We start from the raw sequence: 26,783 nt of genomic DNA on the forward strand, positions 1-26,783 counted from the left end.
TTTGAAACTTTACAAGGCCTTCCACTAGGATAACTTTACAACACCACAATAAATAAATATCCCATTGGTGTTTATCACTGCCAAGAGGAGATCGACCAGCCTCTATTCCAGTAGCACTGAATAAAAAAGGGTAGAAATCTACTATTTATTGTTTTATTGTTCAAGTCCAATTTACTGTCTCCTTTACGACCTTCCTTTATCTTTAATGCCATTAGAGCTAGCTGCAGCAAACTGCATGTGTGTATTTATCATAAAGACAGGGCGAGAGGGAAATAAAGCACCTCGCGTGGAAGTGAAAATAAAATGGGACGGTAACCTTACGATGAGGAACATGAAGTGACAGCAGGGCTGGGTGGCAAATAGATTCAAGTGGGGGTTTTTTTTTTGGATCATCATAAGTTTTAAGACATTTAGCATTCCTACCTTCATGACAATGAAGATGACCAGGGTGACAAAGACGTTGACCTGTGGGTGTTGCCAGGCTTGAGAGTGTCCAATGTAGTCAAACTCCTCAGCAATGCCTTGTTTGGCCCACGTCCGGTTGTCCAGTAACGTCACCAGGGACTCCTTCTGGGTCAGCTAAAGAGCCCACAGGAAGTGACATAATTTCACTTATAATTTAAGTCACAACATGAGAAATAACAATAACTTTGAATGCGCTGCGTTGAGCATGACAGAACGAGCAGGTGACGCTGGGACAGTTGGAGAATGGTGATGGTGATGATGTCAAAGAAATGGAGAGAGACGGAACTCAAAAATACCGACGACGCCTTTAAGATGAGGGAGAGCCGAGGCTGATTTTGAGCTTCCAGAACTTTACTCAGCCTCATTAAGAGGACACATTGTGTGTGTGCGTGATTCTGATGTCGGCTGCCTTCAGGACACATATCAATTATAAGACCAGCTAATTGCAGACAGCTTGCACAATCGAAGACATTGGGACAAAAGTATCCCCTAAACAACCAATTGATTATGGTTACCGGTAAGTTAAATATCAAAATAATTAACATATATCTTTATAATCTCCCCCCCCCAAAAGGGCCTAATTAAGATGCGCCTGAAGGTGTGTGTTTCTGCGTTGTATATTTCTGTTAATTAGATGAAGGGGCTGAAATCAGAGAGAGGTCACGCTCACACAAACTTATGAGTCATGCCTGGAGCCAAAGGACAATGTGCTCATCAAAGCTTTCGTGCACGCAGATGATGCACACACAGACACCGAAGCACACTTTAACCACTGATGTGAGCATTAATAACAAATCACACACAGACACGAATGAGGCGGTTATGAAACAATGCAATGAGCTAATAGGGCTCATTAGTCTGCTGCTCTGTGCAGTCGCATAAAGGCAAAAACCAAAACAATACATCATGAAGAAAATATACATAATGGAGCCACTGAGACAACTTTGACATCTTAAGTTCACTGGAGGTGTTAAATTCAGACAGTTATTGGAAACTGAATATATAACCGATCCATCATTTTAAGAGCTACCGTCCCATTACTCCACCGTCCACATTTTTGTATTACAGCTTTAGTGTCCATAATAGAATAACACCATGTGTTGAATGGGTTGTGCAGAGCGTACCCTTCCAGCCATGAACTGTCCGAAGCCGGGAGGAAACGTCAGCGTGGAGACCAGTAAAGTGACCAGGGCAGGATACAGCAGCCGCCTGATGGAGGTGAAGGAACGACGAAGAAAGGAGAGAGGGCAGACAGGGAATGTAATAAAGACAACAAAAAACAGGATCAGACACAATTAAAGGAGTTTATTGGGAATGGGATATTTTCCTTGATCATTATCGCACGCTGTAAAATACTGCAGTAGTGCGCTTTTACATCGTCGGTTTGATTCACCTGAATAATCGACATGAACACCCTTTAGAGTCTTTGAATCAGTCAGGAGGAATGCATTTATTTCAGGAGATCATCGAACCGTTAATAACCAGGTGACGCATTCTTATTCTTTATTATCATCCCCATCACTTTCTTATCAACTGGTGGGACATGAGCACGTTATTATTTCAGTATTATTTTCAATTTTTTCAATTATAAAAATTATTTAAGTGCAAAAAACATCATAATTGTGGTCTGGTCGGGGTGTAATCGAATTACGTGCTCAATAATTTTAATACTAAAGCATCGTATTTTATTCATTCACCTCATTTGAGTATAGCACAATCAAAAAAAATGAAAATCAAATCAAATCAAATGAAAGTTGCATTTCTAGTCTGTTAGAGTGGCCTTACTTCTTCATGAGGAATCTGTTGATGGCTTTCTGTTTCCTGATGAACTGGACAATCAGTCTGTTCAGGTACACAAACAGCGCCCCACCAAAACCACTGGCAATGCTGCACATACACACACACATACACATTAGGAAGAGTGGGAGGCTTTTTTTCTACTTGGCAGAAAAATGCATTCTGGGAAATCTAATTGAAACTAGTGAATTAATTCCATGTCCAGACTTGATCAAGCCAAGTCATCACTGATAGGCTATCTCCACAGGCAACGACCGTCCGTCAGCTCAACGTCAGCGATGGACGCACATGAAACGCAGTTAAATCTTATTTACAGCAGATAGAACATACTGGATAATAAGAAACAGCCTTATGGGGGGAGCCGGAAAAGAGAAAGTCAACACTGAAGAGGAAAACATCACAAAGACGAGACAGGAAGAGAAACGGAGAAAGACGTCGACACGGATTGAAAAGGGAATGAGGAAAATACAGCTAAAAGAAAGACAGCGGGGGGAGCATAAAGTCCAATGGGGATGTGCGGAGGAGTCAGAGCAGAAAAGAGGTTTACATAAGCATGCATTCAAAAGCGCAGTGGGAGTCCTCTTTATGACAGTAAGAGGGGAGGAAAGGTAGAGCGAGAAAGAATAGATGGAGACTGCTCTGCAGGCCAGCTAATGCTTATACATTTATCCCGCTACATTATTAATCCTGTCAAATCTCTCTGAATAAGAAATGAACGGGATGACGGGGGAGTCGGTGCACCGATGAAAAACACTGGAGAACCATTGTGTTCTCTTAGATGCACCTTTATTTGGGTTGGTTCAGGGTTATTTCATTAGCTTTATTACAAAAGTATGGATGAGGGCCGAAACAAAGATATGATACTTTTTGTAGTCATTGCTCATTTGTAATATTCCATGAAGCAGCATCAAAATAATAATTTCCTATTGAAGTAACTTACATTTGACAGAAATTAATGTATTGATGTTCACACCAAACCCTGTATGAATGTACACATTCCTGCTGATACAATACAATGTAATGTAATGTAATGTAATATATAGAGTTGTATTTCAGGCTCTATGCTCTTATGGCCTGGAGCTTTAAACGGTGAGTATATAATAGTGTGCAACTCTTCAAAGAGCTCGGAACAACCTGGCCTAGTTGACGAAGACACTGACCGACTTTTTCTGCCTGACAGATTGTGACTGGGGAAGATGGAAGTCCCCCCCCACACACACACACACCCCCCAAGACATGTCAGTGCACATCGGAGGCCAATTGCTCTGGAGGCACTGAATGCATGGAATGTGGGTGTTTATAAGAAAACCAGCCAAAAGATGAACAACATCTTTCGAGGCCTATGCAATGGTAAGCATGGAAATGTGTGCTTGAGGGAAGGAAGGAGGAGGTGGAGCACCCCCCCCGTTCCATTTCTCCATCAGCTTCCTTCCAGCAGCCGGTGGTTCATCACAGTCACAGAGGAGCCCGCGGGCTGAGGCAGGATAAAATAAGACGTGCCTCAGTGCACTCGCAACTGTTGCAGGCTGAATTATCCATATTAGGGGACTCACGAATCATAGCCTGAAGTAACACCTTGACAAACTATGGTGAGTGCAGCTCCTGAGAAATATGTGAATTTACACTTTAGTCACTGCAAATGGGAATAGCTGGCTGTCAGGATGACCAGATGGCAAACTTTCTTATTTCAAAGACAGATGGTTTTGTGTTGATGCCTATTTTTTTATTTTTGCAACTCCTACCACGCTTTGCAAATTTAGAACGTAAACAACAAAGACTCACCCAATGACAGCAAAGGCAGGCAGCTCCTGCAGGTCAAAGGGAAAGTCCAGCCGGAATCGGGTTTTAAAAAGGGCTGTGATGGTCTCTGGGAAAAAAAGAAAAGACAAAGTGCATCAACAGTGAGGAAAGAGAACCAGCCACACTTAACCCCCCCCGCCGCATATCATAAAACAAGGTCAATGAAAAGGTCTGGGCTTCTGGAATCAGCTGAAGTGCACTTTAAAATGGAGGGTAACATTTTCAGGTTACAATCCGAAGGGGAGTTAATGAGGTTCATTGTTGAGGTGCTGACCAGAGGCCGAGCCCAGCAGCCAGATCGCAGGCTCATAAATAGAGGATTGGAACACTTTTATGACCCAACGAGATACTCAGGAAGCAGTTTAGGAGAGTTGCAGAATCTGCTCCTGGAAACTGAAGCTCAGGTTCATTTTCTGCAGCACTGGAAACATTTCCATGTCATGTCTTTGTTATTTACTAGCCTATAGGTCATTCTCACGCAAACTGTACAACAACTATGCTATTACTATTGTTATTACACACCACCTGTCCAGCCGTCGTTACACTTTTTGGGCCCGTGTCTTGGCAGTTCGACACTAACTATAAACACACAAAAGTCTATTCTGTCGAATCCAAAATTTACACAAACTCACACAACTCCAGTGCCTCCTTTTTAAAAAAATCCCCCCACAACTGACTCAAAGCTAGCCAGAAATGTTTCTTTTGGTGCGGTCCGAATGTCCCGGTTCTAAATATACTCGCCCTTTCCATCGATATTTGGAGCACAAGTCGAACAACTTACCTTCATCTCTGTTCCAAACAGCCAGCACTCTGAAGATGAAGGCACTGAAGGTAGCAGCAAAGAACCCCCTCCAATAGTTCCTCACCGCAAAGAACGTGGATGTTACTTCAATACTGAACAACACTCCTAGAAAACACACACACACACACACAAGCCGTGATAAGATGTGGTATATTGATGGCAATATTGCATTAAGGATATCATATCCACCGGGGACATTAAGCTCATTGTGTGTTAGCGTACATAGCGCAGCTGAGATTGTTTCTGATGCTATAATTATTAGCCGTCACGCCTCCGGAGGTCTGTTACCATATGTTGCTCTCTGAAGACCCACCTCCAATGGGGGCTGCAAAACAGCAGCCCACTCCCACGGCACAGGCCGCCGCCAGCATCTCGATGTTCCTCGACTCATTCTGCAATACAAACAGAAAACGACATCACTGCCGATCTCTTCTAATGCGAATAAATCAAAGCGGTCTTCCCTGGATCTGTCAGAACTGAAGTTCAGGACACCCTGCTACCTGCATCAGAAGATGCCGCCTGCTACCTTCGATTTATGCCAGTTGCACGTCTGCACACACTCAAATATATTATACCGAATCCATCCCAACACACAGATGATCGTGGCACCTTTAGGCATTTGGAAACCAGATTGTGCACGTCTACAATTCTCCTCCGGATATCTTGACATATTTAGGTTATTTTGGTGCAGGTACAGATTACGTCCCCCCCATCCCACCCACACATTAATAAACATGATATCTTTTTCCAAAAATTCCCAAATATGTAGAAACTGTCTAACTGATTTTTACAAAAAATAAATGTTTGCTTTTGCATTAGGTCAGGATGAATTTGGGGATTCACGCATTTGGAAGATGTTTGTTGGAAACAATAAAGGGACCCATTGAATGGTCTTGCTGTGATGGAATTTGACTCATTATGAATAAGTTCATATAAAACATAGATAATATGTTGATTGGAAAGGGGTTGAAACATGCCTCTGGTGTGGGTACTGCATGCAACAGTAAAGGAAGACCACATGTGGAACATGCTCTAAAAGGAATCCAGAGATTAAATTACCTTCGTCCAGGGCTCCTTCAGGAAGTATGGGAGCAAGAGACAATGTTAAGAGACTGATTTTATTTTTTAACTGACAATACCAGTTCTGTTGGACCAGTTTTAACATTTAATTTATCAAGCAAGTTATTTAACAAGGTCTCCAGTGCAGCAGTATAAAATCGACAACCTGACGCAGATCTGATCAAGATACGTCTGTCCATCTGCACAAGCCTGCCTTTAACACCACATCCAGTACATAACGCAAACACACCAGGCCGTCAAAGTAAAGCGTACCACTGAAAGGCCTGCTGAAACAAAAAGCTGGGTTTCACATCCCACGCGCCGCATTAACATACTGCACTTCAAACTCTGAAGAGGACCAGAAACTGCTGCAGAGGGACACTTCACACAATCAGCACTAATATGCATCACAATGCATGACAATCCTGCAGAGGGAGGGAGGGAATGGTAAAAAAAAAAAATTGATGGAGGGTTAGCGGCACGAGATGATGATTACAGAGAGATAAAGCGTCGATGAGCAGATGAGAGCATTCAAAATCTGCAAATGAAAAAAAAGGGAGAAATCTGCAGTATAAGAGGACACGCTTGGACGTCCACAAAGACGTGCTCGTTTACCTCAGCGTTCAGCTCCAGTTGTGTTTTATGGCATGTCGTGTTCCAAGTCGGCATCAGTTCTATAAATATCTTGTTTTAACAAAACAGCCTTAGGATATTATGTTATTCTTCAGGTAGAGATTTTATGTTAAAAGTTGGTTCCAATCAGCCTGGAAGGTGTGGTACCCCCCCCCCCCCCACTGAGATAAATTGGATGATCGAATCAATATATCGATCCTCGAGACGCTTCTTCAGCTATGATTTAAGTGAGACAGTATATTGGATGGGAGGTGAAACATTCCCAAACCCTAAATAAGAGGACCATTTTGTCCCCAACGACTGTTGAAAGTCAATACTATACTTGTTCTCGATCATCAGATGACTATCCCAACGGACAGCAAAGAGGACAAAGATAAATGGTGGAAATGATAATGAAGAACCCCCCCCCCCCTCGTTGAGCCTCCATCTTTTTCATCAACCTCTTCCTCCTTCCAAATTAAATTTCCATTTCAATCTCTGTGCATTTCTCTCTGGGAAAAGTTGTTTTTGAAGTTGAAAAAAGATCCAATTTACTGAGCAACGACAAACCTATTTAACACTATAATTATAATTTGGCTTCCTACTTGACAGAAAGAAAGAAAAAAGATCCCGTCTTGCCATTAGTGTCACGTCATTTCACCATTTAAACCCTCGTTTGGGGAAAACGGAGGGACAACCATCAGATTTTGTCAGGTATTGAATCTCTTATCTTGAGGCATCAACATTGAGTGTAGATCATCAGGCCTGCCATTTATTTCTTGCACAGTTCTTCATTTCCATGTATTACCATTTCCATGTATACCTGCCCTCTCATTTGAGGTGCTCTAAATTAAAGCTTCAACTTGTGCCTGGGACAAAACTTGATTTGATTTACTCTCAGTGCTTTATTCAATGAATAGGCAAGTCCTTTCTAAAAAACATTCCGCGCCACCTCCTCAGCAGAGAGCCACATTTATCTGATGAACACAACGGAGTATTCATCAGCTAAACAGATTCCCCTCAGGAGTCGGTGGAGACCAAAGGCAGCGCCAAAACAATGCCATTTAAATTATAGTAAGTTCCCGTGGTGTCAGAATAATCAAACAAATGAGCTTCTGACTGGAAAAATGAATGTGAAAGCCACCTCAAGTCTGAACCATGCAGGATCATTACACACAAAAGTAAATATATGTTACTATACCAATTAACTACATGCAGGAGGTGCTAGAACTGTATCAAGTGTAAAATGTATGTGAAAAATAAGGATTTTTTTTTTTTTTTTACAATAAATTAGTTCTGACAGTCAAAAAACAAAAAAAAGGCAATGTTGAATAAAAAATAAGACTGACCTCGTAGATTCCTCCAAACAGGGACATGAACTTGCTGAGGAGGGCAGCACACAAACTGGCAATGTGCACGAATGGACCCTGAAACAAAACCCAGTTGCAACGTTAGCCAGAAGTCGAGTCTCGTTTGCCGCGTTTGTCTGTCAAGATCGCACAAAAAAAGAAGGTATTTCAAAAATACATCAACAACTATAAAAGAGAGGATATCATTTTTAAATCCAGAGGGTGTAACCAAAAGGGTTAAATGAGAGACATTGTATCAGAGAAGTGATGCTGAAGTTAAAAGAAGCCAGAAGTCTTCGAAAACGAAAAGGGCCTGAGGCAATCCCCAGATTTCATGCCGATTGCTCTGCACCCGAACCGAAACATGTTCACGTACCATTTGTAATTCATGCTGCACGGACGAATGTCGGGGGCACGGACTAGGCGTGAGAGGGTCACGTTCCTGACATGTCCATGAGCTGTAGCATAGCTCTGCATATATGCCCCAATGCACTGATGCCATCGTAAGGTTGCGCCGCGTGCGTACACATTACCTCCTTGCCCAGCGGCATGCCGCTGCCCAGGGCGCAGGTGAGGCCGATGACTTTGGCTACAAACGTTTTGAAGGTGAGGTATTCCTTCAGCACAACTCCTCTCAGGATGGTCTTCATCTCTGGAATACCCGAACCTGCAGGGGGGGGGAGTGCGTACCAATTACATCACAGCCTTAAACCTGAAGCTCAACAAAATCTGAATTCCACCTCTGAAGCTCACTTTTGTTTTTTTTACACATCTCATGTCATTTGAGTCTACGAATAGTGTTTACAGGTTATATATGTGGACACAATTTATATTATGTGATTATTTTACAACATTCCAAAGTGCATTTAGTGCCTATATGTTGTGTATGTGGTTCATCTCTGTATATGTGTGGGTCTTGGTCGCACCGACAGCCTGCGGGGCAAGAATCTGGGTGAAGCCAGCAGAGAAGGTGATGAGGACTACAGGGTAGGTCACCCAGGCCAGATACTGCAGGAACACGTTACTGTCCAGACCACCGTACATCCACTTCTGTGCTGTGGGCACATGGAAAAGGTGTGAATGCATTGTTTAAAAAGAGACTCCCAGCGATTTAAGATAGGAAGCAGTCTCTGTGGAAGAACCTAAATTTAAAGCTTATTATTTAAAGCCATTCTCCTTGCTGCAAGGTTTTGTCTATCCACAAGCTCCTTTTGGAAAAGGTCTTTCAAATACTAACATTTGCTAACATTCTATCTAATAAATATGTTCATCATCATCATACACACCACTTACTTACAGACGTGTGCCGATACACGTATATAAATCCCAGTGTATCACCTTTAAATATCTTCAAGGTCTGATTTCAATAAAAGTATTGCATTTCAATTATTCCTTCCAAAGATTAAAATAGAAAAAGAAAAATAAAGAGCTGGAAATCATTGCCCTATAACTTCCCTCACCTTGTAGGCAGATGGCGATGCAGAAGTCCACCACCCAGCTGACCAGGGCCATGAGGAGTCCCAGCAGGATGAGGAAGATCCAATCCTCTCCGACTCGTGAGATCAGGAACTTCTGACAGCGAACCGTGCAGACTATAGATGGATAGATGCCAGGAACACAAACAGGACCACAAGTTAAGGACTGCAAATACCTAGGATGAAATGCTGATCTACAGAGAAAATGCTGCCTTCAAGTCGATTCTAAATACTTTATCGCTCCGTTTCATGACGAGGAGTTATTCCCCCCCATTGGGAATCAATGCAATTTTTAAAATGGAGAAATCTATACAGTTGTGTCTAATTTAATCAGTGATGTCTGACACATGATGCACTGATGAACAACACGATGGATCTATACGCACACAGACGTCAGGGTAAGACTTTAGCTTAACTTGGCTCATTTGGAACCAATGACAACATTTCCTTAGAGGTATTTGGTAATGTAATAGTATCCTCTCTGTAAAAATTCCTTTAACCTGGACTTTTACCTAATCAACAGCACCTAGCTATGCAGATATCGCTTTTTACAACTGGGATTATTTCCAACAGATGTCATACGTAATTAAAAATGCATTTTTTTCTGATTCTGACGGGATACGCCCGCACTGTGCAGAAAGATGTGGAACTGACATTAGAAAGTTGTTTTCATATTCATGGCTGAAAGTGAGCATTTTATCTGCGCTCATTAGAAATCTGATTTTTAGAGGCTTGCAGGGAGGATCTGTGATATCACAGACAGTCTGTAAGCCAGTCCTGTTTCAATATTCAGTAAAAAAAAAAAAAAAAGTAAAATAACACTTTGTTTTGCACAGAGGAAATTGTATAAAATTATGTCTTGCACACACACAAAAAAATCCAATCGAGTTGTCACAGCATTTTAGTAATACATGTTGGTTATTTCGGGGGCTGGGAAGGAAAGCAGTCATCCTTTGATGCAAAAAGTTACTTGACTTTAGATCAGCAATGGCCAACTCTGCCCAGGTGGGATGCAAAATAGTAATACTGGCTTGTCATTAGTTTATAAAAGGTTTATTATCTGACAAAGTGAGGCTTTAATTACATACATGTAAAAGTAGGCTTTTATTTTAGCCATAGAATGATAAACCACTGAATGTGTGAGATTGAAGCTGCATCACGACGATACTCTTCACAGAGAGATATTTCTACTGCACAATCAGATGCAATATTGTACATCCCTAATGCCCAACAGAGATTATGTTATTATATTATCAACAAGGCAATGGACAAGAGGTGGAGGACAAAATATAGTAAAGCAATTAATACAATAATAAAAGCACTAAAAAGCCAAACACAAATCAGTGCATGAAGCCTTATGAGTTGGATTGTACTCACCTGATGGAGTCAGACTCCCAGCTCCAAGAGTAAATCACTGAAGGGCTCATTGTGCACACACGCACACACACACGCACGCACAAACACATACTCCCCGTTTCTCCCGTACTCTCCAGCAATTAACACTAATGACGATGTAATGCTCATGCCTCCCAGTAGCCTCCTCTATTTCGGCGACCAATGATCCATCATTTTTAAACATCCCACGTGTTTTTCTCTCCAGAGGAGATGAGAATGTTTTTATCTGCCATCCTTGATGCCGAAGAAACTTATCCCTTTTATATCTCTAGATTTCTTTAATGTGCAGCGGCAGAGTCTTGGAGGAGAGCTCTGGAGTCACGTCTGCCTCCTCTTGAATGTAATGGCGTTGGACAGTGGTGTTTAAAACTGAAACTGGAAAAAGAATAAACAACAATAAACACATTCCTCCTCTTTGGTGTTTCTTTTTCAGTTATTCTGCTTCTATCCAAGCTACATTGCATCACGGTGCAGATGACGACGGGCAAGCGCTCATGGATGAGAGGCGGATCTCCTCAATTTTGATTTCGAAAAAAGGAATAGCAAAATATTGAACTCGTGCTCTTCCAATAGATCTACGTCACATGGCAAATGTGACACTGCGTGCATGTGCTTGGATTCAAATGAGAAAATAATGAACATATTGATGGCAGTGGGACAAAGACACGTTGCAGGGATGGAAAGAACAGTCAGACTCGCTCTACATATTCACCAATCAATGCCTTCAACTGACGAACATACATGCCAGACACACACACACACACACAGGCTGTGACAAAAAAGCATTGTAAACGCACACACAGATTCGTCTTTACTTTATGTAAATCCTCAGATTGTCGATTATAAATTTGGGGAAATAAGCTTCATGTGTGCGTGTGTGGGTTTGTGCGTCATCTCACCCACAGGCCGTCTGCGTTCATGGACCCCTTCTGTCAAGCGGACACCAGTCGATGTAAATGAGTGTTATTGTATGCGTTTGTGTCTAAGGCTGTGTGTGTAGATGCGATTTATTTGTACATCTATGTGTGTGTGTTTGTAATCTAACCCACACACACTTTATGCTTCATGGCATGTAATAAGCAGCATGCTAGCGCCCAATCACTCTCTTTGCCTGCTGACTCACCCCATGCACCGCTCTCCCTCCCCTCCCCTCCCTGATCCAATCATCCCCCTCTCCTTCTCCTGCTTTCTGATAATCACATTCAACCTCTGACTTCACCCCTTATCCTGCCCCCACTCTGGCCTCATCTGCAGCCACTCTGCCTTTCTGTCTTTGCACCCCTCTCTCTCTCTTTGCTCCATTCTTTTCTTTCCTGCCTGCTTGTTCCGTCTCCCCTCACCAACGGATGTAATGCCCACACGCCTGCTGAGAATGATTTAGGTTGCCTTGGATACACAGCACATCTAGGTTCTCAGCATGGCATCAAGAAGCTGCGCGAGTGTGGGGCACTTTGTGTTTGTTGTTCTTTGTCCAATGCAATTTGTTTTAATTGAAATAGCTTCTATTTGATGCCGACTCAAAATAAGGCAAAGGCATTTTCACATCAGAAAGTCCAAACTAAAAACATCCTGTTATTGCCAAACACAGTACTTCAGCTTAAGTTGCTTTTTTACAGCTAACCATTATTCCCAACACTAACAATGGAGCATCCCAGCTGTACTGTGCATTAATCCAAGCGTGTGAGATAAAATAAATAAATAAAAACATGCTCACAAAGGGATCTAACCTAAAACCAATTCATCCATTAAGCGCCGGTGTGATTAAGTGAACATTAAGCAAAGAGGTAGGTACAGCGAACCGGTATTTTGTTGTTGTCTTTTTATGTTTTTTCAGGGACCTGGGAAAAACAGCAAGATAGTTCAAGGTGTCAGCTTCCAGCCTTGCAGGCTGCTGATGGAAGCTGACACCTAATGTCTCTGCCACTAGCTCTGTGTGTGTGTGTGTGTGTGTGAAAGTGAACCGCAACATAGCGAGGGACGACTGTATGGCCAAGCTGATGATCTAGTAAATAAAGTTCAATGTCTAAGACAACAAAGGCTGTCGGCTTTTTGTTAATCTCCCGTATTCACTGTAACTGATGTCTCAAACAGTCGCAGATCACTCAAGACAAAACAAACCCTGCAGTATATCATCCTGCCAGGATGCTCCTGCGAGAGTGTATGTATATATATATATATATAGGTGGCTTACTGGTTTATTGTAGAGCACGTGAACACACACACACACACACACACACACACACACGGTACAGATTCTCTACAAAAGCTCCAACACAAAACCCAATTACTCAAATCAGCCCTCATTCATTATGCAAGGTGAGGCTTTAAAGGTTAAAGGAGCCACCACTAATGCTACAATTCTGCACAATTATGCCAAAGTGAGCTACTCCCATTCTTTTTGAATGTGCTCCCACATTCATTATGTAGCTTCATGCATTAGGGAGGGATTCAATTAGGAATGCCCGGCTGTGTTTGAAACCACCGTCTTAAATAGATTAGAGTACGTAAAGATAGGGGAATCTGGACATTCAGCTGTTCTGCCTGTTAAATAATATGTTTAATCAAGAGGGTGGGGATGAATTCGGTATAATACGAGTATGTGATGCACGACCGGCGCAGGAGAGAGCTGGATAAGCAATGGGTAGAGCCATAAAATTGGGATGACAGAGTTTGATAGACGGTAAAAAAAAGCTTCATTATAAAGCAAAAAAAAAAGTAGCAGGCAACGCTGACTTTACTCTTACAGACTGTAAATATTTACTTTTCATATTCATAAATACATTTCAAAAAAATGTATAAGACATATATCTTTGAGAAGTATAGACAGGAGGATGGAGAGAGAGTGTTCATTTGTTCTTTTTGTGTGTATTGTTTTATTTTTTCTTAAATAACTCTATTTGAGAGTGTTTGTGTTTAGTTTATTTATTGGCATTTTGCATTGGCTGATGGTGAAGCCTGTATAAGTATCTACCTATATATTATATATTTTTTTGTTGCATTCGAAATAAATAAATGTATTATGTAACTATTTATGTAAAAATCAGGATCCTTTACATTCAAAAAGTCCCTAAGTTCAATTAATTGATGCCTCCTAAAACAGATGCGGCTGGACATTGACTGACAAAGTTGAACGGAGGTTTGCAAATCTCCTGAAACGCGAAACATGCCAGCTGGTCTTTAACATCAATAAGTTTGGTCACTAAAGCGTTTCTTCTGGAGATGTAATTCTAGTAGAGCATAATATGGGCATAAAACTGGAAGACCTGTCACGGCTCATATGATGGCTTTCCATCTGGAGTCACATTGAGGTGGCTTAGAATCGATCACTGAAACACGCCGGCACGTTCAGGCTGAAGTTCAGGGCGGGACTTCCTCACTGTTAGTCAAACAAATGACAATCGCCATTCCATCAAAAAGAAAAGACTTTGGAAGCAAGTCGATGGCGTCGATGCATATAAAGAGAGAAAGAAAAGATGTAAAAGAATGGAGTCAAAGAGAAGAGGAAAACCAGGAAAGAAACAGAGTAATAAAAACCAACAAACAATCTGCAAATGTTTCCTCGGGTACTTAATGCGACCATCTCCATTCCCTGGGCGCACACTTCCTCCCCATTCATCCATTCATTAATGCGTCCATCTCGCCGCCCACCCACTCCTTCCTTCATGTGGATGCGTTCTCTATGCTAATGAGATGCAAAAGAGTGATGTTTATGCAAATGTGCAGCAAACGCATTGGTCCCGGGCGAGCAGGCAAAGTGCCTCGTCCCGCACTCAATCACTCCATTTGCTCGGCGAGCACAAACGGTTGTGACACCAGTCGTACGTCTGCAGCACAATGCCGACTTAATGAGCTGTAATATTGTAGACGCACCAGCAAAGCAGGCACAAACACAAACAAGCCAACACGATCACCAAAGTTATTACGCCTCGCCATCCCTCTTTAATCTCTTCCAGAGAGTGTGTGATGTATGCTTAACACTTCCTGTGGGACCAGCCCTAAAACCCACACAGTCTACTCCAATATTGCACCGCCTTTTAAAGCAGCGAGGGAGAAAGAGGATAAACATCATCAAATATCTTCAAGTGGACTCGTCGTAAACGTTACGCAGCGAGGACGCTTCCAGAAACCAAACGAGGCTTCCGTTTTGGGTCAGAGCTCTCGGGACGATGATCGTTTGGGCGTCTATCGCCGAAGTTTGAGTCAGAGGAAAAGTTGAGTTTCATGATGTATTTTACAATCCGACTCTATTTTGTTTCCTGTGTGCTGCTGGAACATGTTATTCTGTTGGGGAAGTTCAGAGTCGACTGAGGAGATACCGTTTTAGGGTTGGACAAGCAGACGCTGTCCGCTAACTAGTTAGCAAACTTAAGTGAACTCTCAGCTATATTGCAGGTCAGTGATTGGCTGACACCAATACCCCCCCCCCCCCACACACACACACACACTTCTTGTACTATTCTGCTGATGAACTGGCATGGGAGAAACCCAACCTCCTTGGTGGAGGTAATAAATTGGAACAGTAAAAGATTTTAATCATATTTAATGCGAGAGGTTTTTCCTTGATTGCAGCAGCGGAATTCAAAGAGACAGATGTGAACCGTTCTGAATTACAATCACGTATCTAGCAAAATGACGACAATGGCTGATGGAGATAATGATGAATAAAATTAGCCCTGCGTCACATACACACCTAACGGAGAAACGCAGATGGCGGCACTGATGACGCCGATGCAACAGCCAGTCAACACCAGCGTGGGCGAGTACATTGTCTGTGTGTCTTAAATTCTCTGAAGAAATGGGTTCAGCTCAATCATATGGGGGGAGGGGGTGGGGGTGGGGGGTATACATTTCCTGGATGAAGACCAAAAGCCAAGAGACTGCACCGCTTCTCTCTTTCTCTCTCTCAATTGATTATTTCCTTCCAAACCCCGGAGCTTTGCCTTCAGCTCCCCTCTCCTCCCCTCCCTCCATCCTTCTTCAGCCCACTTGCTACATTAGCTGTTCTTCTCTGAAATAATCCACCCATTTATCTCCCAACCACCAACCCCCCCCCCCCCCCCCCCCACTTCTTCAAACACCAATCTCTGAACTCGTGTGTCTGTAGGGGATTTGGGAAGTGCTGACTCTGCAAGAGTATATATTTATACTTAGCAATGCATGCATGGTGTATCACGAAGCACATACATATGTAGAGGGAGAACATATGAAAATACTTGCAGTGTGTGTGTGTGTGTGTGTCTGCACCAATACAGGAAAAGGAGAGGGGTGAAGAAAAAAATATGATTCTTGGATGAAATGCAAAGTATTAAAGGCTGGAGGGGTTTGCACAGACACACACACTCTGCATGCAATGTGTGTGTGTGTGTTCACCGTCTCTGAATGTGTGAGTCCATGGTGCATTTGTCTGTTCTTGCGCAGCAGAGAAGAGAGACATTGATCACTGTGCTTTGTCTGCATCTTGCATCAACCAATCAGAACCATTCATCCCCCTTATCACCCACACACACACACACACGTTGTTGATTAATATGAAGCCACAATGTGAGTGTGTGTGCATGTGTGAGTATCGCCTAGCAAGCTGCAGGTTCAGCAGACTTGTTACGCTTTTATTTACCTCTTTCATTGCCCTTGGACACACACACACACAGTTGGAAACGGCACAGACCAACCATGTGATTTCTTTTAATTGATGGTGACATTCATTCGTTGCGACTCTCAAACACCTTATAATGTTATTGATCAGTGATTAATGATGGATTAGCGATGCAGCAGTATTAGCTGTGGCGTGTAGGAGAGCGAGGGATGAGGGGTGGTTGGTGATTATAAGGGAAGCCCGGGAATGTCGTTTCCTTTGCTTGTTTACCGGAGATAAAGTCGTGGGCTGGAGCCTTCAGAACATACGGATACCCTAACCCTGGAGGACAAATAAACCAGATAACAGTTAAAGACAATGTGTGCGTGTGTGTGTGTGTGCATGAATTCATTTAAAGATACACACACTTTTAAAACACACAATCCATCAAAAAGAAAAAGGAAAAAGAGAAAGAATATAATATGCAGCCTCATCAGTTTTTCTACATAACATTATTAGTTTTGGGATTGATGCCAACTGTTTGCAAACTCAGCACCGCGGCATATGAATGATCGGCGGAGGATTGAGTGTGTCATTTATCCAGTAATGACATACGAGAGCCTATTTTTGAAATAGTAGCTTGGTGACCTTAAAAACAAGAGCTCTCCTGCTCTTTCATGTCGCCTAACGGGGTCCTCGGCTTGAGCGTCAAGCAACGTGATAGAATCAAGAACATGTGGGAATCGGCGGTGTTTGAAACGTGCTTCTCCCACACCGGTCGTAGGGGTGAGAACAAAAAGATAAAAAGTTTTCCACTCGCGTCAAAGTCCGGATACACAATGGCAGAGTATTGGAACGTGTGTGAGCGTTGTGGATCGGCTCTGGGCTCACGGCTGATCGGAAAGCAATAACTCAAAACACAGGGCTCAGATGGATGGGGGGGGGGGGGGTACAGACACCCATATTACAACCAGTAGAGTACGTGATGGATTGCAGGAGAAAAGGATGTGAATAGGGCAGAATACTGGAAACAAGGACAGCGAGGAAAAGGAGGAAAGGTCACTGGAGGAGAATGGGGATGATGAGATTAAGGTAGAAAAATGAGGAAGGAGATCAGGGTGAGAGAAAAACAAGAAGAAGCTTAACAACAAATGAGCTAGAACAGTTCAAGTTACAAATGTAAAAAAAGTTTGTTTGATATATAAAAACATCCAGGAAGAGATTCTCCTGGTACGGGTTTGGTCCGCAAAGCTACTGATTGGAGACTGGATGAAGACGAGGAGCAGTTAGGCTCCTGATTCAAACATAAGAGGCATACATAATAAATACGATGTCGCTGCCTTCATACGTCCTGTTGAAGGCGCTAATATGTACCACCTTGCCCCCCCCCCCCGGAGACCGCTGTCTGCTGACACTCAATGGACCAGCAGCACCAACGCCACTGTGAAAATCACGGGCAGCAGAAATCAGATAGTACCCCCTCCCCCCCAACACACACACACACAAAGTGGCCCTAAATCAAATATTGATCAGTCTCTCCTTGGTTACTTGATATATTAAAGTGATCTCTCTATCACACACACACACACACACACACACACACACACACACACACACACACATTCAGCAGTTGAACGCTGTGCGTGTGTATCAGCCGGACATGCTGGACAGCTGAATGTGACTGCAGTGTGTTGGTGTGCTGCTGCCACACACACACACACACACACACAGGGAGGACACTCTCACATGGCTGACATGCATATTCAGAAGCATGTGCGCATGTGTTTAGTGTCTGCGTTGGAAGTGGCAGAACATCGCGTGTTCTTTTCACCATTTGCAGGGTTGCCGTTGCCCCTTCACTGCCGGCTCCATAAACGCCGTGCGTGCCAAACCGAAGTGCGTTATACGCCATGATTCATGACTCAATCACGCTCCCGTCTCCGGCACGGAATCGTGATCGCAGGCCCATAATTTGAAAACTTGTTTGAAGCGGCCGCAAGCAGAAAATATGAAGTAAGACAACAGTTTGCACGTCCATGGAATGACAAAGTGAGTGTTGGTTAGTGGATGCACAACTGTGTGTCACATGTCCTTACCTTCTGATCGGGTCACGTTATTTATGCTATATGATGCTCCACACTTCAGCATTGTACAGTATGATGTTTTTAAAACAAAAATGTTAACCCTTTATTCAATCAAGTTGCTTGAATGATTATTTATCATTTGGGTTTGGCTTGTGAAGAAAAGGTAATTAAAAATAAATATTAAAAAAATATTTTGCCAACCAATGCTAAATTTCTGCAGCATCATGTCAGCAGGATGTCCCCCCCCCCCCCCGAGGTTGCCAAAGTGGCAATATGTGAGGTGTCATTGGTTAATGTGTTATGTGTGTGCGTGCTGGTGCACACTTCTGTACACGTGAGCGTGTCCTGTGATAAAGGTGTTGATTTGCCCTCTGAACCTGCCATCAGCATTTCAGGTGCTTTTCTGCTCTGCCATTTGAGCAGCGGCATAAAGACAAGAGGGAAGACATGAAGGAAACGGAGGGAGGGCGAGAGATAGAGAGGGAGGGAGCGAGAGAGAGAGAAGACAATGACGCACAACTACTTGGACAAAAGGGGAAAGAAAAGCAATGGGAAAGATAGCAAGCGCATGTGAGGAACCGTTGCTCATTAGGCGCATGCCGGTCTCCATAGCAACATGTGGCGCCATGCTGAGCTCCTGCTGACATCACACCTGTTGGGGCAAAATGCTGCGTGTGTGTGTGTGTTTGTAAAAACACTGCTGGTGGACCGAGGAGAGAGGGCAAAGAAGCCGACAGCTGTGTGTATATCATGATCTCCTGAACACACTGCTGCTTACACGCAGTGTGCTGGGAGGCCATGACATCAGCATGAGAGCGAGTGACACGCAAATGCGTTTCCAAACACACAACACACACAAACAAACGTCTTATTTACACAATTTCTTGCTGGATTGAAGAAAAAAAAAAAAAAAGCTACAGTTGCAAAACACAATAAACAACAATTATCCATCATCAGAAACCGGCCAAGACACCACTACAAAACAAAACACACACGCCATGACGTGAGACGGAAGGAACGCCAACCAACAGACATCACCAGCTGCATCGCCAAAGACACGGTTGACAAACAATCACCAAACATCATGAAATCAGTCCGGGAGCTATATAATGGAATAATATTAAGAGCAACCACACCCATAAGAAATGGTGATAGAGGAGCGTTAGACAGCGCAAATATTTTTGTCAGTCAAATTTTGTTAACAGATGATGCCCTCTCCAGAGAATACACACCTGAGCGCACACACACACACACACCCATACACACACACACTCTGTTCTCTGCCCAGCGTCCTGCTGAACGTGCTTTCTGTGAAGCTCAATGCTGTAGCCTGTTGGCCAGCCGACACAATGACAGGCTTTCCCACAGCGAAAACACCGTCTGTTCCTCTCCGTGGCGTTTGAGGCATCGCAGGTATGAAAACCCACCGGGCGACGCAGCGATAAGGCGCCAGCTTCCAATAGGAAACTGTGTAAGTAAGCTGACGTAAATTATTCAAAAACCCTGAAAAACAGGCAGCGATTCACTAAAAAAAAAAAAAAAAACGACACAAACAACTCGACACTGAGGAAGCGCAGAAAAGAACAGCGGCTATTTTCGGCTTGCTTCTCTCACAGGAAAGCAGAATTGGGGCAACTTGCTAACAACTTATTCAATTTATGATTGTAACTTTGCATCACAGACATTTGTCTCCTCCCTCATTAACAATGTCGCCATCGGAGGGGGGGGGGGGGGGGTCCTGTGGGTGCAGCGTCCCTACGAAGGTTCTCTAGCCTGGATGACAGCACCAAACTGAAGAAGAAGAAGAATCAGCCAGCGTTAAAGTGGATTTAGCTAATGGTTGTGCCATTACACAACACACTCCTGTTACACATTGATCCAAACCAATCAATTTATCCTAGAAACATTTGCATCACACGGCTGCATTTAGTCAGAAAGTCATTAGAGCAACTTTAACATCGACCCTTTTTCAACTTGCACTCAGAAGATTGACAAAAGGACAAATTACGCGACTCACATATCAAGATTGTAGTAATGGCCAAAAGCATTAGTCCTGAATTTTTGGTGAAGCGAGGCCTTCAAGGAGAACCAGAGCTCCATAAATATCAATTTCTTAATATTCGGAACAATTTCCTCTCAATCGTTTGGAGCACGCTTCCTCACAGAAACGCCTAGTCAGCTTTTCCCACAGCGGTAGATATAGTGCAGAGTGGGCCAGGCTGACAATGCACCGCTGGGCTCATAAAGAAATGATGAACGAGGAGCACAGCTGCAGGGGCAGCACCAGTCAAGTCAAAAGAGACAGCGGTTACAAGTCAGAGATTGAATGGATACATTCCAAAAGGGCGTTTCCATTTTAGAGACTTTAGAGGTGGGTGAATAAAAGGATGCCGTTAACACGAGTCGTGCATTTTAATTCATCAACGGGACTGAAACAGACTCCGGGATTGTTTCACTGCTTTCTGCGCTTTACGTGATTGAGTCAAAGCGGCTGAGATTCCTTCAAGTGAGGCTATCAGGATTAGTTATTTTAGCTCACTTTGTTTTTCTTCTCTCCATGACCTCACAGGATTGCCGTCTTTAGATTTATAAAGCAAAATTAAGTAGCTTAGTACCCTCGGGAAGGAAACTTATACGCAGGAATCAAACTAAGGCTGTATAAACGGTTTGATTTTTAGATCCGCGTTCTGGTAGCTCACTGCTAATTTTGTGACATCTTCTTTTTCTTGATATGAAGCAAACTATAGAACCACCGTTTGCTTTGTTGGATCGACACAGGCCGGCATGAAATCCATCTGCACTGTGGTGCTTGTCCAGTCAGTCCTGCTTCCTATTGTGCAACATGAACGATGCCAGAACCCGATATCAACCTCTAATCAACTGGACTAAGTCTCCACACATGTGTTCGTGCACACACACACACACACAAACACACATAAAATGATGATGGCTCCTACTCGGCTGCAACAAATCCACTGCTGGCTGCAACATTCAGCATCAGCAAATTAAAAGGAAGAGGTTTGCACATGTGAGTGAGCAATGATACAGACAGAAAGATTGTGCCGATATAAGCAAGGAGATAACGTACTTTCCAGTCCCAACCCAGCATGGCAATGAAAAGGAATGTGTGTGTGTCTGTTTAAAATATTTTTCTTCCCCATTTACTTTACCTCCGTGCGTTTATATTTTTCTGAAGCAGAGCAGATTCTGAAAGTGTGAAAGTGTCTGCAGTGCAATCCAGATGAGATCCTCTGCTTGCCACTTGAAATGTTGGCACCACGAGGTAGAAGGAGGACAAGGAAGACAGATGGCTGACTCAGCCTCCAGTGAAACAAAAGCTCATCTCCGGGATAAAAGCAGAGGACACACACACACACACACACACACAAGTGACACACGCACACGCCCAGCGACAGGCACGCACGTTTAGATCTGCAGGCTTCGGGATTATCAGTGGGAGATTTCTGTTTTTTCAACAGCAGAGGGCGCTCCATTTACATAGAATAGACTGGTGTTGGGGGAGGACGACGCAAAGGACAGGGTGAAGTGGAGAACGTTGGTTTGCTGTGGCGACCCCTGAGGGGACAGGTGGAAGTGGAAGAAGAAGATGATGAAGACGACTGTACAGGGACCGCGGCAGCGTCCGACGGCTCCAGCAGCGTCTCCATCCAGTCAGTCAGAAAAACACGGAAACGAATCCACTCAGAATCCATCCCGACCCAAGTCGCCATCAAGATGAGGTAAAGTTGTGGAATCGTTAAAAAGAAAAAAAACTAAGCACCTTGGTCGGATCACAGCACAGGTAAAGGGGCCACTGTTAAGGAACGGGATGCGTGGAATGAGGGGAAGAAGTTGAAGATCTGTGTGAGTGAACGCCTTCACCGCCGACAGCCCATAATGTCATGAAAGACAGAGAGAAAGAGAACCCGGAGAGATCTTTGTCATCTGGCAAAGCTAAACCTGCCAGTGAAAGTGTTTGTTCTTAATGAAATGCGGTGACCGAAACTGTGGTTGAGACACGGTTGAATGTTAATTCTAAAATGTGGATTCATGAATTTTAATTGAATCTTCCGAAAACAAAAAACAGGTCCACTGATGAAGCCAGATGCCACCAGCCCCGGGTCGAGAGGCTGGTGGCAAACTTACTGCGACACTTGGCACATCGCCCCTTGTCGTACTCCAGCAGGTCCAGGGTCCGGCTCCGTTCGCTGACCGATCGCCTCTGCCCGCTCTCCCTCAGCCGGGCGGCCTCCTCTTTGGCGTACTCCCCAAGATCCTGGGTGTACCGGCCATACATCTGGAAACGGACACAGCGCGGCCATTAGCTTATAGTCTGTGCGTGCATGCTGATTCCACACACAAAGGGAATGTTGGTGCAGGTGAATGGCAAGTAATTACAAAATAAAAGCATCACTTCTCACTGGATCCAAACAGCTGGAACCTCAGCCTGAACTTTGAACCCATCATAACCCCCCCCCCCCCCCCCCCCCACACACACACACAGATATATTCAAACAGTACACAACTAGAAAAGAACTCAGAGCAGAACCACCAAGCAGCTCATTCCCCTCCAAATTGGATTTACACCGTCCACATGGTGATCTGGATCATCATCCAAAGGCTCTAAATTGTTCTTGGTATCTTTATACACCAACCATGAAAAGTAAAAGTGAATCAGAGTTTATGTCTATTTTTAACTGATTTTTGAATCCGTAAATTGAGTTTTCAATGTTAAAATTAAATATTTTTTTCTTGACCTCATTCTGGATCCGATCCAGATAGAATTCGGTCAAATTTCATAAATACGGTCAATAATCAGCGAAGATATTGAGGAAACATTTGTGAAGCTCTATTATTGCAATGTGACCCAGAATCCAGAATCTCTTCTTTGTGCTGATGAATAAAACTCTGCTTTATCACCAAAGAGCAAAACACACAGACGAGGGAACTCGTTTTCTGAGATCCTTCCTTCGTCTGTTGTAATCTAAGAACAATACTTTAACAAAGTCATCCTCAATCGGAAATCCATTTTATTCCCATTCTACAAATTTATCAAAATTTGGACACTTCTTCAAGTAACAAACGAGAGGGTAGAACTGTCAAAATGTGTCTTTCTAAAAATAGCAGACAAATTATTACAGTATGTGTACACAGTAAACAGTCGGAGACCTTAAGCCTCTTTTAGCTGCCTCTGGATGGGGGTCATGGCAACAGTCAAATGTAAAATGTTTGTGAAACAGAATTTCACCGAGCATGAATGTGACATCCTGGTGCGACCTTGAACAATCACGGCCCTTCCCTGTTGTATTCTAAGTCTCACATAACTGCTGATTCTTCTGCTTGAATGATCAAATGAGCGGAATCATCCAAGTTGGAAACGCATGTCAGGACGGGAGGGGAGTTCTTTGAACATGGCCCCTACGGCCCGCAGGACTGTATTTACATATCACACATACAAGCACACAAACACACAATGCTCAACTAGGGATTATGAAAGAAATGCACTTAGAACTTAACCCGCCGTGCCCTCGTACACATAAAACAAGATGCCGTGCGGGCTATTTTTAGACGCACACCAACCTGAATGACCTGGCCTCATTGCCATGTCCGAGCGATACCGACCGGCCCGGTCCACAAGTCATTTATTAAATGACTTTGTGACGGAAGTCAATATTTTAAAGAGATTTCTGCCATTGGTATCAAGACTGAAATCAATGACATTGACTTTAATAAACGGATCAGGTTTCAGCCAAGCAGGACCTGAATTTTGGTTTGTTAATGTTTCTAGAAGAAGAAAAAAAGTCTAAAAGCCTTAAATGACATTGCCAAGGCTTGGTTGCTGTTTATGCAGCATCTTAAATCCACTATCAGGCAGGAGATCTGGGGTACCGCCTCCAAAGAGGGGACCATGCAGTTGTGAAAGCAGGATGGGGTTTTCCCATCTTAACTACTTCAGATACTTTACATGTGGAATAGAGCGCATCCCCATGAAGAAAAGGAAACTGTAAATCCATGCTCCATTATCCCACGAATCACTGTCCATCCTCCAACCCTTCTCCTCTCGACAAGAGCGGGATTGCTGCTTTGCCTTGCAGGGTACCTACTGCATTGGAATTTGTTTTTTATTCCAAGTTTACTTTTTAAATATTGTGGCCAGACAAAATTCAAATTAGAAAAGGCGAAAAAAGTTGGACTGAAGAATATTCCTGCCGACGCCAGGTAAGAGACAATGTCCTTTCTTGAGACAAATTATACAGCTCGAGATGCAGTTCATTGCCTGCTGTTGATTTGTCTATGCATAAGTAGTAAAGTGTTTTTTTTTATCCCCAACTCTTTTTGTTTAAGCACACTTGAACACAATAAACACAAATGCAAGATTTCTTTTGAGAATTCCCAATATTAAAAATGTGTTTTATTAAATAAAAATGAAACCAGATTTGACAAAGAATGACTTTGACAAGTTTTTTTTTTTCTTTTTTCACCAGAATCATGTAAATATTTAAAATAGGAACAGAGAGAAAAAAATCATTTGGGCAGCAGTTTGGGGTGCCTGACATCAAATGCCAACCGCCGCTCTGCGTGGCTCTCAGCCACACTCATGATCACCAACCCCGGGTTTCAATTAAGGAAGGAAGCTTCGAACGCAGCAAAAACGGAAAAGTCCCAAGAAGGAGAGGGCAGAAATAGACGCAGCCCCTTGAAACACGCATCTGACTGGAAGAAGAAAACAAGCAGGGTCATCCAGAACAAAGGAATTACTGGTTTACAGCCTGTCATTATGTTGGCTTTAGTCAGAAACGGGGCCTCAAAAGTGTGCCCCGTTTCTGCAAGCAAGTCGACTAAAAGCAAGTAGATTTAATTTTAACCACCATTGATGCTTGAAGTGGTGACGCATTCCTCTCTACACATTACTTCCGCTGTGATTTAACAACGTTTTCCCCACAAATCGACAATTCAAATGTGGTGGAACGGCTCCAAAAATAGTTCATGAACATGTGGAAAGTTGATGTTACCATTATGGTACATCACCGCAGACACAATGAACGAATGGGAAATCACTGCAAGTTACTGCTTAGCCCATGAAGAGCAACGAGACACCCCCCCCCCCCCCCTTTCTTCATAAAAAGGGATTCAATCTAACCAGTTAAAATACACAACAGCTTTCTTTCTATAAGTCTATGGCCTGAACAGGAAAGAGTCTCCCGCTGTTGCTATTCTCTTTAGAACAGAAATGTGCGCATCACAGATACAACATTGTTCAGACTTTAAGTTGTCTTTCATAATAAAGAATGCAAAGCTGAAACTTCCGTTTTACGCTCATTCTTTAGGATGCTGTGGTCGGGAAGGACTGTGTGCGAGTGCTTTCTACATTCACACATAATGTCAGTTGCACACACACACACACACGCCTATAACGTGACAATCCACACAAACAACAGGATACAGTCCAGGCGATCAACTCTCAATGACCAGAGCTGCACAGACCACCGTTAGCTAATGAACCCCCAACACGCCGATGGGATGGCGTTCTCTTGTCTGGCGGCCTTCCTTTTAAAAACATTCACCCGAACAATAACAGGTACAGGCAGGGGGGTGGGGGGGTTCATCTCACACACCTTTTCCTGCTGTGTTTTTGTGCGAGCGAGGACGAGTGTGTCAGCACACTGGTGTGGGAAGGAAGGAAGGAGAGAATTTGAAAGAATCATTGTGCGATTAATCTTGAGGAGCGAGTGTGAGGCGACCGGAGGTACAAAAGGGTGAGGACAGAGGCTGTTTGGGAAGGGGAAGGGATTTAACAGCTTTTTCACACCAAGAAAAATAAATAAAAAGAATTTGTTGGAAAAATGTTAGACTCCTTGGAAGTTGTGTGTGTGTGTCCACAGAATTCTGAACACAGCAGCACCTTTGTCAACTGCAAAGCCTCGATTTTCCCTTTTTAAATAAAGCTTATTATCACCAACACGAATAAACTGCAGCAACAAGAAGAAGAATCAATTTCAGACGAGTCACTGCATCCAAAAGATAACCACAAAGATTTGTGCCTGAATTTATCAAATTTACATTTTAGATGAACGTAAAAGAAAAACTATACTCATGTCTTTCAATTTGCCTTTTCTGATTCAACAGAATCAACTGTTACTCAGAAGTGCCAACAAATGCTGGAATATCTGAGAGTGAATATCACGATTGATTGTCAATTGAATGAATTAATATTTTGCAGCCAATTTCAGAATCTGCCTCAAATCAATCATTGAATATTTTCTGCAACCTGTCACTTATCTCATCCTCCAATCACCTCTCACTGAACTCTTTGTTCTTTCCCCAGGGATGAAGAGTCACCCCCCCCTTGAATTCTTGACATTTTCAAACTCT

At 43.2% G+C, this 26,783-nt stretch overlaps 1 protein-coding gene across 1 annotated transcript in view; it reads right to left on the reverse strand.

Moving 5' to 3' along the window:
- LOC137912506 (chloride channel protein 2-like) overlaps positions 1-22,707 on the reverse strand; it is a 47,263-nt gene extending 24,556 nt beyond the window's left edge. Inside the window, exons 1-12 of the mRNA XM_068756656.1 lie at positions 22,557-22,707; positions 16,618-16,668; positions 9,345-9,476; positions 8,811-8,939; positions 8,418-8,551; positions 7,885-7,962; positions 5,178-5,256; positions 4,844-4,969; positions 4,045-4,129; positions 2,251-2,352; positions 1,590-1,674; positions 424-579 (exon numbers count right to left, since the gene is read on the reverse strand). Coding sequence (XP_068612757.1) covers positions 424-579; positions 1,590-1,674; positions 2,251-2,352; positions 4,045-4,129; positions 4,844-4,969; positions 5,178-5,256; positions 7,885-7,962; positions 8,418-8,551; positions 8,811-8,939; positions 9,345-9,476; positions 16,618-16,668; positions 22,557-22,707 — 1,308 coding nt within the window. The remainder of the gene's footprint in view (positions 1-423; positions 580-1,589; positions 1,675-2,250; positions 2,353-4,044; positions 4,130-4,843; positions 4,970-5,177; positions 5,257-7,884; positions 7,963-8,417; positions 8,552-8,810; positions 8,940-9,344; positions 9,477-16,617; positions 16,669-22,556) is intronic.
- Between the last annotated feature and the right edge of the window lie 4,076 nt (positions 22,708-26,783).

Source organism: Brachionichthys hirsutus, unplaced genomic scaffold, assembly GCF_040956055.1.
Source record: "Brachionichthys hirsutus isolate HB-005 unplaced genomic scaffold, CSIRO-AGI_Bhir_v1 contig_976, whole genome shotgun sequence".
Lineage (NCBI taxonomy): Eukaryota > Metazoa > Chordata > Actinopteri > Lophiiformes > Brachionichthyidae > Brachionichthys > Brachionichthys hirsutus.